General features: G+C 49.8%; 1 protein-coding gene across 7 annotated transcripts; it reads right to left on the minus strand.

The window, feature by feature from the left end:
* Positions 1 to 4578: 4578 nt before the first annotated feature.
* RINL (Ras and Rab interactor like) lies at positions 4579 to 15074 on the minus strand. Of its 7 annotated transcripts, XR_015145947.1 has the most exons (14): positions 14952 to 14997; positions 13047 to 13122; positions 12863 to 12954; positions 12504 to 12663; positions 10801 to 10903; positions 9373 to 9445; positions 9222 to 9286; positions 8581 to 8730; positions 8250 to 8495; positions 8088 to 8169; positions 7368 to 7685; positions 6987 to 7118; positions 6660 to 6823; positions 4579 to 6577 (listed from the first exon to the last, which is right to left on the minus strand). XR_015145947.1 is itself a non-coding variant. In XM_086352378.1 (13 exons), the coding sequence occupies exons 6-13, from the start codon at positions 9414 to 9416 to the stop codon at positions 6515 to 6517; spliced, it is 1344 nt and encodes a 447-aa protein (XP_086208504.1). In that variant the 5' UTR covers positions 9417 to 9445; positions 10801 to 10903; positions 12504 to 12647; positions 12863 to 12954; positions 13037 to 13122; positions 14952 to 15074; the 3' UTR covers positions 4579 to 6514. The 7 variants fall into 7 exon arrangements, 6 of the variants coding, with proteins under 6 accessions (XP_086208504.1, XP_086208500.1, XP_086208502.1 ...); XM_086352378.1 differs by having other exon boundaries at positions 8088 to 8495; positions 12504 to 12647; positions 13037 to 13122; positions 14952 to 15074; XM_086352374.1 differs by having other exon boundaries at positions 8088 to 8495.
* Between the last annotated feature and the right edge of the window lie 81 nt (positions 15075 to 15155).

Consider the following 15155-nt stretch of genomic DNA (forward strand, 5'->3'; position numbering starts at 1 on the left):
GCAGATCCTTTGCTGAGTCACCAGAGAAAACCTGGTGCTAGACGGCAGGTGTAACAAGCAAGGGAAAGTTTATAGGAGGCTTATCTTGGGCAGCCAAAAGATGAACAGATCTCTGCACCCACCTGCAAGAATCTTCAAACTCTATGTACAGAGGCCTTGACTGGGCCGTCAGGTATACCATCTAGATGGTCTCAACAACACCGTACTTTCCCAGAATTGTGTGCCCTTGGAACAACTCCCATTGTGGGAACAGTGGGCAGTGTACATTCCAAGGACAGGGGAGAGGGTGAGGAGCCTCTGATGGCCTGGGTCCAGCTCTCAGGTCAACTGGCAGTCATGTGTGTTCTCTTGATGACCTCCTCTAGCAGGCAGGCAAGCCACTAGACATTAGTTAGAATCTACCCTTGGGTTTCTGGGGAGCCAGAGAATAAATAAGTGAAACAAAGCATGCCTCTTTAAGGGTCATGAAATGGTGGCTTGTAGTGATTTTGATTTGCACTTCTTGAATGATGAGTGATATTTATTATCTTTTCAAGGCTTCTCTGATGGCTTGGTGGTAAAGAATCTGCTTGCAATGCAGGAGATATGGGTTCGATCTCTGGGTCAGAAAGATCCCCTGGAGGAGGAAATGGCAACCTGCTCCAATATTCTTGCCTGGGAACTCCCATGAACAGAGGAGCCTAGCGGGCTACAGTCCATGGGGTCTCAAAAGAGTTGGACACGACTGAGCACATTATCTTTTCATGAGCCTTTTAGCCACATGCATATCCTTTTTGGAGAAATCTCCATTTAATTCCTTTGCCTGTTTAAAAAACTTTATTGTTTGGGTTTTGTTGTTGTTGCTGCTGAGTTTTAGAAATCATATATATATATATCTATATCTCATATATATTCTGGATATTAACCCCTTATGATTTGCGGATACTTTCCCCTATTTCATGGGTTGATTTTACATTCTGTTGATTGTTCCCCGCCCCCCCCGCCACCTCCCTGGCCATGCTGTGTGGCTTGCAGGATCTTAGTTCCCCTAGAAGGGACTGAAACCAGCCCACAACAGTGAAAGCAACAAGTTCCCCACATTTTAAAATTTTTGATGTATTCCAGTTAATCTTTGTTGCCTGTCCTTTTGGTGTCATATCCAAGAAATCGTTGCCAAATCTAATGTCACAGAACTTTCCCCTATGTTTTCCTCTAATAGATTTATAGTTTTTACATTTAGGTCTTTCATCCATTTCAGGTTAATTTTTGTATACGTTTTTAGAAAAGGGTCCAACTTTATTCTTAAAAAAACTATTTTTAAAATTTTCTTGGCTGTGCTGCACAGCATGAGGGATCTTAGTTCTCTGACCGGGGATCTAATCTAGCCCCCTGCATTAGAAGCATGAAGTATTAACCACTGGACTGCAAGAGAAGTCCCCCAACTTAATTCTTTTGCATGTGGGTATCCACTCCAGTACTCTTGCCTGGCAAATCCCATGGACGCAGGAGCCTGGTAGGCAGCAGTCCATGGGGTCGCTAGGAGTCGGACGCTACTGAGTGACTTCCCTTTCACTTTTCACTTTCATGCATTGGAGAAGGAAATGGCAACCCACTCCAGTGTTTTTGCCTGGAGAATCCCAGGGACAGGGGAGCCTGGTGGGCTGCCGTCTCTGGGGTCGCACAGAGTCGGACTTGGCACAGACTTAGCAGTAGCATCCATCCAGTTTTCCCAATTCCATTCATTGAAAAGACGATTCTTCCCCAGTCCAATGATATGAAACCTTTGTCAAAAATCATTTGATCATACTTGCTGCTGCTGCTGCTGCTAAGTCACTTCAGTCGTGTCCGACTCTGTGCGACCCCATAGACGGCAGCCCACCAGGCTCCCCCGTCCCTGAGATTCTCCAGGCAAGAACATTGGAGTGGGTTGCCATTTCCTTCTCCAATGCATGAAAGTGAAAAGTGAAAGTGAAAAGTGAAAGTGAAATAGAAGTTGCTCAGTTGTGTCCGACTCTTAGAGACCCCATGGACTGCAGCCCACCAGGCTCCTCCGTCCATGGGATTTGCCAGGCAAGAGTACTGGAGTGGATTGCCATTGCCTTCTCCATTGACCATACTTGTGAGCATTTATTTCCAGAATTTGTATTTTTAACAAATTGCTGCTGAGAATGATTGATACATAGTATCAGATTGTTGCAGGAAGAGGTACTGCTTCTGTTACAAAGTCCAAGCTCTTTCTACTGGTCCTAGGCCATGAAAACAAGGTGTTGAGGCAAGGAATTCTACTTTATTTAGAGAGGTGACTGACCAAGAAGAGGGCAGGCTAATGTCTCAAATTAACCATCTTATCTGGGTCTCAATACCAAGTTCTTTTAAATATCAGAGAGGAGGAGGAGATAAGGAAACAAAGTAACATGGTCATTAATCTTGCAAATATCTCCTAGAATGGCAAACCTCAGGGAGATGTGTTAATTTCTTCCTTCCTGCCATCTACAGGTGGACAGGGTTCTGAGCAAAGGCACTTTAATAGTCAGGCAGAGGGGCAGGATTCTCTGAGGCAGGCCATTATGTATGATCATAATAATAAAAGCAAGTCAGAGAAACAGTTTCAACATGGAATCAGAATTGACTTCTCCATGCAACACTTCCAGGGTCTGAGTGAGGACTCTTTTCTAACACTCAGAAATGAATTTTTTGAGGAGACACCCTTGCTGATAAAGCAAAAGACTTTATTGGGAAGGGGCGCCCAGGTGCAGAGCAGCAGGTTAAGGGAACCCAGGAGAGCTGCTCTGCCACATGGCTTGCACTCTCAGGTTTTATGGTGACGGGATTAGTTCCCAGGTTGTCTCTGGCTAATCATTCTGACTCAGGGTCCTTCCTGGTGGTGTGTGCATCTTTCAACCAAGATGGATTCCAGCGAGGAAGATTCTGGGAGGTTGGCAGAACACAGCATCTCCTCCCTCCTCCTTTTGGCCCCTCCCAAATTCTTCTGAGTTAGTTTTTTTACAAGATATACAATGGGCTGGTGTCAGGACCTCCTGTTGTGAGACAACTCAGGCAAGTGGTTAGCATCATGCCTGGCCAAGGCAGGTGGTTTTGGTCAATGGTTCCCTAACAAGATAAACAGGAAGGGAGGCTGCACGTTTTGAGAAGTCATAGAGAAGATGATGCAGAGATGCGAGTTCGATCTCTGGGTGGGGAAGATCCCCTGGAGAAGGAAATGGCAACCAGCTCCAGTATTCTTGCCTGGGAAATCCCATGGACAGAGGAGCCTGGCAGGCTACCATCCATGGGGCTGCAAAAGAGCTGGACAAGTTGAATGACTAAACAACCACTGCCACAACAATAAACTTTGAGCCTTATTCTATGCTCATTGTAACACATTAGCATATGTTAAATGACATACCCCAGGCACCAGGACAGTTCCAAGGCTGACCATAAAAGGGTGGATTTCCCAAGATTGCTCTCACTTTCTGAGATGACCCTCTTTCTGCTTGTGGAATGTGTTTCTCTCTAAATAGAGTTGCTTTCACTTTACCACGGCTTGCTCTTAAATTCTTTTCTGCCCAAAGCCATGGACCATAACTTGGCAGCCCATCCCGAATCCTTGGCAGCCTACCCCATCAAGACCTGGGATGTGACCATTCTCTCACTCCCCCTTCTCCTGCAACACAGGTAGGGGAAAGTCTGGCAAAGGCCCTGGGCTGGGTGGATGCCTGGCAGGTGTGGGGAGCAATGAGGAGGTGAGTGAGGCTGAAGCAGGTGAATGAGGGGGCGAGTGGGAGGAGATGAGAGTCTGGCAGGCCCTATGGGAACTTGTGGGCTTCAAGGGCCCTGGGCAGCACTCAGGCCTTCACCTGGAGTGAGCTGGGCTACGTGACCTGGGCAAACAGTGGAACATCAGGATGAGAAGAGGCCTCAAGATCAAGACGGTGGGTTGTCTCCAGCTGACTTCTGTGACCAGGCCCTAGGATGAACCGGGGGGAAGTGGGAGGCTTATTGTATTAAACAAACAAATTAAAATTTCCTCTCAGGTTAAAATTTCTTCCCAACATGGTGGGAGGAGGGCTCAGCTTAGATATCAAAGAATAAAAAAATAAAATTGTGTTTCTTGCAAACCTAATTTTTGGCCTGAGAGGTAGATCTCTGATCTATTTTTAAAATTTCCTCTGGCTGCCACTTGGAGGGCATGGGACAGGATTCCCAGGACTGGGAGCCAGGAGGCAGGGGGAGGCTGGGGCTGGACCATGATGGAGCTGTGGAAGGGGAGGAAGTGGGGGGAAGCGGGAGGAGAGGAAGAGTCCAGGATGAGGCTTGGGCTCTGGTCTAGGGACTTGGGGATCATGAGGGCCCCCTGAAATGTGGACTAGAAGGAGGAATGGGTTTCTTGGAGATGCTGTGGCCAGTTTGGGACATCATGGGAATGGGAGTCCAAGAGGAGGTATCCGGTAGGAAGCCCAGAGCTTCAGAGTGAAGCCAAAGCCATAATTAACCAATGATACTCCAAACATCAGCCATTTAGTCTCACTTTCCCATACTTTGCCTCGTATCCATGTGTCACCTATACACTTAGCTACTTAATCATTTTCTTTAAATCAATTCACTTTTTAAAAAATTAAACACATTTATTTATACAGGAAACATCATTTCACTCCAGGAAGTGGAAAACTGCCATAAACAGAATAGAATAGTACAAATAAATCCAATGATTCAGCAAGGATCAAAGAGAGGTGTTGAGAGCATGGGCTAAAAAGTTGTTGGTGGGCAAGTTAGTCAGGGTCTCAAGATACCACCACAGAGTGTCAAAAAGCCGAATTGTGTTCCCTCCCCAAATTTATATGTTCAAGTCCTAACCCCGGAACTCAGAATGTGACTATATTTGGAGAAAGGGCTTTTAAGAGGTGGGTGATTAAGTGAAAGTGAAGTCATACAGATGGGCTCTGATGCAACATGAAAGAAAAGAAAGAAAGACAGTGAAGTCGCTCAGTCGTGTCCGACTCTGCGATCCCATGGACTGTAGTCTACCAGGCTTCTCTGTCCATGGGATTTTCCAGGCAAGAGTACTGGAGTGGGTTGCCATTTCCTTCTCCAGGGATGCAACATGAGTGGTGTCCTTACACGAAGAGGAGATTAAAACGCAGACACACACGCAAAAGAAAGACCATGTTGGGACTTCCCTGGTAGTCCGGAGGCTAACACTGCACTCCCAATGCAGGGGGCCTGGGTTTGATCCCTGGTCAGGGAACTAGATCCCACATGTTGCAACTAAGGGTTCACATGCTGCAACTAAAAATCCCCTCATGTTGCAACTAAGACCCAGCACAGCCAAATAAATAAAATAAATATTAAAAAAAATACCCACTCCAGTATTCTTGCCTGGAGAATCCCATGGACAGAGGAGCTTGGTGCTTGGCAGACTATGGTCCATGGGGTCGCAAAGAGTTGGACACAACTGAAGTGACTGAGTAAGAGTACTGTATATAAAGTAGGTAAACAACAAGGACCAAGTGCATAGCACAGGGAACTGTACTTAGCATCTCATAATAACCTGTGATGGAAAAGAATCTGAAGAATATATATATATTCTTTAAATATTCTTAAAACTAACACAACACTGTAAATTAATTATACTTCAGTTTTAAAAAACAAAGTCAAAAGCTGAGTCCCCTTCAGTTTTAAAAAACAAAGTCAAAAGCTGAGTCCCCGCTGAGATTCCAGGGGAAAATCCATTCCTTGTCTTTTCCAGCTTCTAGAGGATGCCTACATTCTTTGGCTCCTAGCCACATCACTCCAACCTCTGTGTGCATCATCATATCTCTTTCTCTGACTCTGATCTCCTTGCCTCGCTCTTATAAGGGGATTACATTGGGCCCACCTGAATCCAGGATAATCTCCCCATAGCAAGATCCTTAATTTAATCACATCGGTAAAGTCCCTTTTGGGCTTCTCTGGTGGCTCTGATGGTAAAGAATTCACCTGCAATGCAGGACACCCAGGTTTGATCCCTGGGTCAGGAAGATCTCTGGGAGAAGTGAATGGCAATCCACTCCAGTATTCTTGCCTGGGAAATCCAATGGACAGAGGAGCCTGGTGGGCTACAGTTCATGGAGTCTCAAAGAGTTGGACACGACTGAGAGACTAACACTATCACTTTTCAAAGTCCCTTTTACCACTTAAGGTAAAATATTCACAGATTATGGGTATTAGCAGGTGGACATCTTGGGAGGGGCATTATTCTGTTTACCCCAGGGAGGATCCAGTCAGAGAAGCTGTAGTTTTAGACAGCAGTGCCTGAGACAGCCTCACTAAGAAGGTGATGTCTACCTAAGGGTCTGAAAGAAGAGAAGGAAGGAGCAAGGTGGATATTGGGGAATGGCATGCCAGGAAACAGGAACAGCCAATGTAAAGGTTCAGAGGTCTTTAGGCCTGTTTCCTTTTCCTGGAAACCCCTGCCTCTAAATGACAGGGGTCAGAAGTTGGTGCTGTCCCAGATGCCTCCTGAATCTTGCTTGTGGGGCAGAAGTGTCTGAGATCTTTAATCATCTTTGGTCTCTTGCATAATCTCCATCGCCCATGGTTCCTCAAAGGGCAGCTTGGCCTGTGGGGAGAGGTAGGAGCCTGGGTCAGAAAGGAAACAGGTCCAGCCCTCCCTGCCACCCGCAGTCCTAAGGAGTGATCACCTGGTCCCCGGAGGGGCTCTGTCTGTGCAGCGTCCGCCTGCGGTGCCACTGGCGCAGAGAGGCCCGGACCTCAGAGCTGAGCCCCTTGTGCGCACGGGCCGTGTCAGGCTCGTAGTGGGCAATGTGGTACAGCGCCCCAAACCACGTGGTCAGGTAGTACCCGGCTACGGGCAAGAAGAGGAGGTCAGCGCAGCCATCTCAACTCCCCCGAAGCCCAACACCACCTCCCCCCCACCCCGCGCAGGTTGCCAGCCTTCCCTCCCACTGCAGGCAGGGGGCCTAGGGTGCCTCTTGTCGGGTCCCGGGGTTCTGAGGCTGGGGGCTCACCTTCTCCCCGTAGTTCGTCCGGATCCAGGAGCTCCATGAGAAACTCTACGTCCAGCTGCGTCTCCCCAATGTCTGGACTCCAGATCAGTTCCTCTGTCAGCGCTGGCAGGAAGGCGTCGGCCCCCAGGGGCTCTAAGGGAGGGGAGGACAGGCTCTGGGGTTGGAGGGGACGTGCTGGCAACTTCCATCCCATCCACAAGACCGCGAGTGCTGGCTACCCTTCCACTTTGCGGGATATGCAAACGACCCTCACTAGATTCCCGAGGTCCGCGTAAAGCTTGCCATCTTCTCCCGCTCGACGTGTGCACAACCGCCTGCTGCCTGGGTCTCACAACCCTCAAGTCACTCCACATCCAGGTAGACTCAAGACCCCTACTTTACCTTGGTTCTCCCCACGAGCCAGACCCTCGTATACGTCACTGCACACCGCCAGCAGGAGCGACACCTTGCGGCGCGGGGCGCAGGCGGCGTGGAGGTGCGCCAGGCGCTCATGAATGCGGCTCCGTAGGGCAGGGGCGGGGCTTCGCTTCTCACGCCCCGCCCCCTGGGCTCCCGGAGGCCCCGCCTCCGCCCGCAGGGCTACCTGTCGCCGCCGTAGTTGCCGCAGCTCTGGGGCGCGGAGCGTGCGGAGTCGCATCCACAGGGCGGGCTTCAGAGGCGCCAGCACCGCGCGGTACAAGGCCGCCTCCACTGCGGGGCCTGCAAGGGTTGAGATGGGGTTAGGCAGGGCCGCCAGGTTGACCCATGCCACGTTCTCTCCACTGACCCACCATCACCAATCACCACCCCTCCTTAGCCTCTGTCCACCCGCTTGTGTACACGTAGGTGTGAGCACATGTGGAAGAAGGATCCTGGGTATGAACAACCGCTTGGGAGAGAGAATATGCGCTGTCACACATGCGTGAAACGGAGCAGTGGTGAACAGAGTAGGTGTTGCTACTTGTGGGAAAGGGAGCGTGAGTAGAAAAGGAAACAGATGCGCTCAGAGATGGAGAGAACGAAGTTGGATGTGAACACCGATGTAGGGCCAAGAGATGGCAAATGTGAACCTGTGGGGGTTTGGAGAGTGTCCCTCGATTCCCTCTCAGTCCTCCCCCTTACCTAGCTCCTCCTCCTTCTGGGGGGCCCCAGGTCCCCTGCTTGCGAAGACAGCCCTGACATCGGGATCCTTTGCTAAGTGATCCTGGAGGTCAGTAAGGAGGTGCCGGACGTCCTGAAGCAGCTCCGTGGCCGGGTCCCCAGGCCTGTGGGGGCCCCCAGCACCTGAGGTGAGGCGCGCCCGGAAGCTCCGGAACTGCTTGGCCACGTAGCTGCTCCGGGCCCTGGCTAGAGCCCGGACGTGCTGAGTGAGCATGTCCTCAGGTCCTTCTTCATCATCTTTGTCATCCTCCTCCTCCTCATCCTCCTTCTCCTCCACCAGGCTGGCCAGAGCTGGCCTAAGATGGTGTTCCTCTGGGCTGAGTGGGCCCTCCACCCAGGAGACACGGTGAGGGGCTGGGTTCCTGGGGGCTGATGTGGGGAGAGGGTTGGGTTCCACAGAACAGCAGCAGCAGCTTCTTCATCCCTCAGGGGCCCCGGGCCCTGCTTATCTAACCTGGACCGTGTCTCTCCGCAGTCTCTGGAGTTGTCTCTGGCAGGGTCTGCTCCATCCCCCATCCTCTGTGGGTCTCCAGGTAGAGGTTGTTCACCAGGAAGAGCACCCTCCTTGAGGTGCTGAGTTGGATGCTGCCGATCTGCAGAGGATCTGGGGGACAGCAGGAGTGAGGTATCCCAGGTGTCCAAGGGGCCAGCCTTGGAGTCTTAGTGTTCAGCCTCATTACTGGAGGAACTGAGATTCAGTTTCTGGTACCTCCTCACTCAGACCCAGGAGCTGAGCACCACCCCCCTCAACTTTTTCAGGTCCCCTTGTGCTGTGTGCTTAGTCGCTCAGTCATGTCCAACTCTTTGCAATGCCATGGACTGTAGCCTGCCAAGTTCCTCTGTCCATGAGGATTCTCTAGGCAAGAATACTGGAGTGGATTGCCATGTCCTCCTCCAGGGGATCTTCTCAACTAGGGAATGAACCCAGGTCTCCCGCATTGTGGGAGGATTCTTTACCATCTGAGCCACCAGGGAAGCCCCTCCAGTCCCCTTTATCCTCCCTCAAACCCTGTAGTTTGGTCCCCCAGGTACCATCCTCCTGGATCGAAGAGGTGGATAGGTGGGCTCTTTCTCCCTTAGAGTATCATGTCTCACCTGTGTTTTGGTCTTCGGGCCCCAGGGTAGGAGGGGGCAAGAGCAATGTTCTAGGCAAAATATCCCTGAGAAAAGATAAGCAGGGGCCACAGTGTGGGTGGGGTGTCATAGGGAAGGATCCTCCTTAGCACCTTTAATGGATGACCTGTACCTGCTGGCTGATAGGAAGGCCAGGAGATGGGGCAGATCTGGCATGCAGAGCTTAGAGGATTCCAGACACACACCTGGGGTAGTGGAAGGGAAAGAGGGCAAGAAGGAATAAGTTAGAAAACTTGAGGGGTAGCAGCATTCTTTTTTCTGGGACTCTCTCTTCCCCAATCCTGCAGTTCCCCCCAAGAACCTTCAGAACAGAAAAATTTCTAGCCATTGCAGTCCCCTTCTTTTCCTGTATTCTTATGCTAGCATCCCACTTATGCCACCAGATATGATTCATTGATTAGGCAATATTTATTAAGATAACTATTTTCAGGCATTGGAGATATATTTGTCAAAAGACAGATACATTCACTGCCTACCTGTAGCTTACCTTTTAGTGGAGGGAGATGAATGAGCAAACAAATAATGCTAAGTGTATAGTGTATTGAGTGCAAGAAATGAAATAGAGTGATTGAAAGTGACTAGGCCTATCATTAGCTGTGGTGGTCAAAGAAGATTACATTTCTATAGAGGTAGAAAAGATGGAGACTAAACTAGCCATTCAAGGAAGGGCACTCATACAGGAAAAACAAATACAAAGGCCCTGAAGTTAGGACACATTTAGCCTGCTCAAGGAACAGAAAAAACAGTCTCTAGAGCAGAGAGAATGATGGGCAGTAGTGAGCAAGTGCTAATCATAATCTTATAGGCCATGATAAGGAGTTTATCTTTTAAATATTTATTTATTTGGCCATACTGGGTCTTAGTTGCAGCCTGTGGGATCTTCATTTTGGCATGAAAACAGTTGCAGCATGTACGATCTAGTTTCTCAACCAGGGATTGAACCCGGGCCCCCTGCATTGGGAGCATGGAGTCTCAGCCACTGGACCACCAGGGAAGTCCCATGAGGAGTTTAATGTTTATCTAAAATGTTGCAGGGCTTCCCTGGTGGCTCAGAGAGTAAAGCGTCTGCCTGCAATTCGGGAGACCCGGGTTTGATCTCTGGGTTGGGAATATCTCCTGGAGAAGGAAATGGCAACCCACTCCAGTATTCTTGCCTGGAGAATCCCATGGATGGAGGAGCCTAGTAGGCTACAGCCCACGGGGTCGCAAAGAGTCCGACACAACTGAGCGACTTCACTTTTTTTAAAGATGTTGCATGTCCTTTGCAGGGTTTAAGGCAGGAATGTATATCATCTGGTTGGTGTTTCAAAAGACCACTCTGGCTGCTGTGTCCAGAATGGACTGCAGGAAGAAAAGGGTGGGAGCACAGAGACCAGAGAGGTGGCTGCTGCAATTGTCTGGGCAAGAAGTGATGGTGGTTAGGATTAGGGTATGGAGGTAGAGAGGATTAGGAAGATTCAGGAGATATTTTACAATAAAAAATGACTGATCTTGGTGATAAATTTGTTGTGGACTGGAAACTTGAGGGTAGGCTCCTCACCTCCAGGAAGCTTCTGGATCTGGTAGGTGTTGACTTCCCCTGGTGAAGATCCTGTCTTCAACACCAGGACCTGTCTGGGATGATGTCCTATGACCAGGAAACTCTTGGGGAAGGGAGACAAAGGCCAGGTTGAAGAGGAATTCTGCAGAAGTCTATTACTATTGCCTGCCTAGTATCCATTTCCTTTATTTTGGGTCCCACACCCCAAATTTCCTTTAGAAAACTCTATTCCACTCTCTACTTTAGGTCCTGCAGGTTGGACTAACTCTCCCAAGAGCCCTAAGTGTGGGTCCATGACCTGACCTAGCCAATAGGATTGAGTGTTCTCTGACCACTGTGGTTAGTTCAGAGATGTGCATGTGAACCAGATCCAGCCAATGGAAATCTCCCATGGGAGCTCTTTGGAAAGAGGCCTCTTTTTACACTGGGGTTGCTAACCTGGTAAGATGTGGCCCTGTGCTTGGGCCAGCCATCTAGAATTGCTTTATCCAAATCTATTCCCTACTCCTTGCAGAACTCTAGCTTTGTTCAGGGCATTAACAGGCCCAGCCATAGAAGATAGGTAGTGATCGATGTAGGCACTGGTTCTCACCTCTGGCTACATAACTCCCAGGAGAGCTTTTATTTTTTGGTTTGTTTGCTTTCTGGCTGCACAGCATGGCTTGTAGGATCTTAGGTCCTCCACCAGGGGTCAAACCCGAGCCCTCAGCAGTGAAAGCTCAGAGTCCTAACCACTGGACTGCCAGGGAATCCTTTCCAGGTGAACTTTTAAAAAATATTGCTACCTGGGCCTTGTCTGTATATTCTGGATCAATTGTGAAGGCTTTTGTTTTTGCTGGTAAAAGGAAAAAATGCAGCTGGTGCCTCCTTTCTTCCTTCCTCCTGCTTGGAATGCACACATGTGCTTGGGTCTGGGGCAGCCACTGGGCAACCGTAAGGGAAGTCTAGGAGAACTGCTGAGATGTCCTTGATGTCGTTTGAGGAGCAGAACTAGAACCTTCAGCTGTCTTTCTGGTTATGTTAGAAAGATAAATGCCTACTTATCAGGATATTGAAGAACAAGTGTTTATTTGCAGTGAAAAATATTTAGAATTTCCCAAAGTTTAAAGCAAAGCCAAGGAAATCCCTGGAGGTCCAGTGTTAGGACTCTGCACTTCCATTGCAGGGGGCCTGGGTTCAAGCCTTGGTCAGGAAATTAAGATCTCAGAAGCTGTGCAGTGTGGTTAAGAAAACAACAACAACAAGAAATGGGATGAAGAGAAATATATATATATATATATAGTCTGATGTTCAAGATTCAGATATCCCTAAAATTACTTTTACTTCTGGACTTTTTGTGCTTCCCTGGTAGCTCAGATGATAAAGAATCTGCTTATAATGCAGGAGACCCGAGTTCGATCCCTGGGAAAATCCCTTGGAGAAGGAAATGACTACCCACTCTAGTATGCTTGCCTGGAAAATCCCAAAGACAGAGGAACCTGGCAGGTTACAATCCATGGGGTCGCAGAGAGTCAGACATGACTGAGCGACTAACACTTTCACTTTCACTGGTCTTTTCTGGACTTTTCAGTCATGTGAATCAATAAGCAGGATTTCAGTTTGCCTGGTTTGTGTTGTGCTTGTCCCTGGCAACCGGCAGGGTCCTAACTGGTTCAGGGTGTCATGGGGAGGGTCAGAGAGGGTGCCTGGGGGTGAGTACTTACCCCTGGTGGCCACAGGTCCAGAAGGGCTTTCGCACTGTGGGCATCCAGCTCTGGAATCTGCCACACCCCCCATGTCCTCTGAAGGCGAAGGAGTGACTCTGGGGTCCCAAGGACCCTTAAGGGGGTCTCACCAGCTCCATTCGCCTGTGATGGGATTAGTCTGGGACAGGCAGGGACCAGGAGACCAGGGGACAGAGGAAGGCAGTTGGACACTGAGATGGGGTCAGAGGTACAGGAAGGGGAAGCCTGGGGGCAAAGGGTAAGAGATGGGGTTCTGGGTCCTGTCTGGGGGTGGGTGGGAGTTGGATGGAAGGGGCTTCTGAATCCAGGGAGGCAGAGATGGCCTCAGCAACCCTCACCTCTCCTGGTCCGTGGGGCCTGCTGAGGCCTTGTCCTCTGGCTGGGCCGTCATCCTCAGGATGCAGGAGGCCAGGGAGCCATGGTCTGGCCTCTGGCAGGGAGGAAAGTATGTCTCAAGGCTGTTCCAGCCCAGGGGTAATATTCTAAATATTTACAACCCACATGGCAGAGACCTTGACCAACCAGGATGGACTTGAGATCCCTCGCTGTGCCAGGTGTTAATTCTTCAGTTCCTGGGTGGTGGGGAGATCTGGGGATCCTAGTGGGGAGGCCGGTAGGGGGAGAGGGAGGGGGAGGTAGGGGGAAAGGAAGAGGACTCAAAGTAGCAGCTATTTACCAAGTGGTAGGGTAATATTTTTTTAGGGAAGCCCAGGTGCTCAGCTGTAAAGAATCTGCCTGCCAATGCAGGAGAAGCAGATTTGATGCCTGGGTCAGGCTGACCCCCTGGAGAATGAAATGGCAACCCACTCCAGTATTCTTTTTTTTTTAATTGAAAAAATATTTACTTGGCTGCACCAGGTCTCATTTGCGGCATGTGGGCCCTTCAACGTTTGCCGCAGCCTGCAGTTTCTTCAGCTGTGGCATGTAGGATCTAGTTCCCTGACCGGGGATCAAACATGGGCCGCCTGCATTGGGAATGTGCAGTCTTAGCTACTGGACCACCGGGGAAGTTCCCCACTCCAGTGTTCTTCCCTGGGAAATCCTATGGACAGAGGAGCCTACAGTCCATAGGATCACAAAAGAATTGGACAGGACTTAGTGACTAAACAACAGGGTAATATTTTATATTTTAACATCCAGTGAAGCCTTATGAAAGTGGACCAAATGAATAACAACCATTGTCAAAACCCAGGGCCTGGAAAAGGGCTCTGCCCATTGGACAGTCTGTAAATGTGATCAATGTTATACGATGTCTCTTCTTCCTCCCTTCCCTGATCACAAAGGGGCCTTCAAATATTTTCTCCCAAGGTTTTATCATGAGAGATCTCAAACAGAAAAATTAAAATAGGAACTTCCCTGGTGGTCCAGTGGTTAAGAATTGGCCTTCCGATGCAGGGGATTCAGCTTTCATTCCTGGTCCGGGAACTAAGACCCCCACACGAAAGTGAAAGTGTTAGTCGCTCAGTCGTGTGGGACTCTGCGACCCCATAGACTGTCGCCCGCCACAGCCTCCTCTGTCCATGGGATTTCCCAGGCAAGAATACTGGAGTGGGTTGCCATTCCCTTCTCCAGGGGATCTTCCCCACTCAGGGATCGAATGTGGGTCTCCCACATTGCAGGTAGACTCTTTACCTTCTGGGCCACCAGGGAAGCCCAAGATACCACGCTGCAGAGCAAGTAAGCCCATGTGCACTGCAAATACTGAGCCCAGGAGTTCTAGACCATGCTGCTCAACAAGAGAAGCCCTCATGCCCAAATGAAGACCCAGTGCAGCCAAAATAAGCAAATTAAAAAAAACTGAAATGATTTTACAGGGAACATTTATGTACCCACTACCTAGATTCTACTATTGACATTTTACTCTTTTTGCTTTGTTGCACATCTGTCCCTCTAGCCACTGGATCCCAACTCTTAACCGGGTATAGCTTCCTATGGTGGGTTATCAGTTAAGGAGGGCATTCTAAAATATTTTCCTTGCAGCAGTCCCAGGAGCAGGAATCCATCCATCTATCCATGCACCCATACATTCAATAAATATTTACTGAAGTACAGGACCACAATTAGGCGCCTGGGGAAAGGGTGATGGGCAGAATAGGCCCCTGCTCCCAGGCGCTTCCCTTCTTCTTGGGGTGGGTATAAGGGATGGATAATAAACAGCTAAACCAATCCATCAGCCCACTGTCCCGAAGTCCAGGGTGTTAGGAAGTGGGGGACAGAGAGCAGGTGCCCTGCTTAGGGGAGAGCAGGCAGGAAGGGTGGGGAGAGGGAGGCAGAGGCTTGCCTGGGCCCCATGAGAAAGCAGAAGGAGACGAGGGGTGCTGGGCAGGGTGTGATGGGGGCAGCTGCCTGATGCCACAGGGAGGCTGCAGGTCAGTGTAGCGGAGTGGGGTGGTGATGCCAGCTGCTCGGTCCCCTGGGGGCCCCTACCTGTTCTCCGAGGGGAGGCCTGAAGTAGCAGGAAGTGAAAGTTCCTCACAGAGAGAGAGAGGAAGCTGAGCTGGCAGGGGAAGAGGCGGGGCTGGGGGGATCTGAAATGGACCCTCCTCCCTCTTTTTGGGGGCTCAGGTCTTAGGTGACCCGGCTTTGGAGGAAGGGACTCTGGCAGGTGTCTGGGAGTCCAGGGGTAACAGC

This window comes from Bos grunniens, chromosome 18 (genome assembly GCF_055505025.1).
Source record: "Bos grunniens cultivar Pamir isolate PY7600 chromosome 18, Bosgru_T2T1.0, whole genome shotgun sequence".
NCBI lineage: Eukaryota > Metazoa > Chordata > Mammalia > Artiodactyla > Bovidae > Bos > Bos grunniens.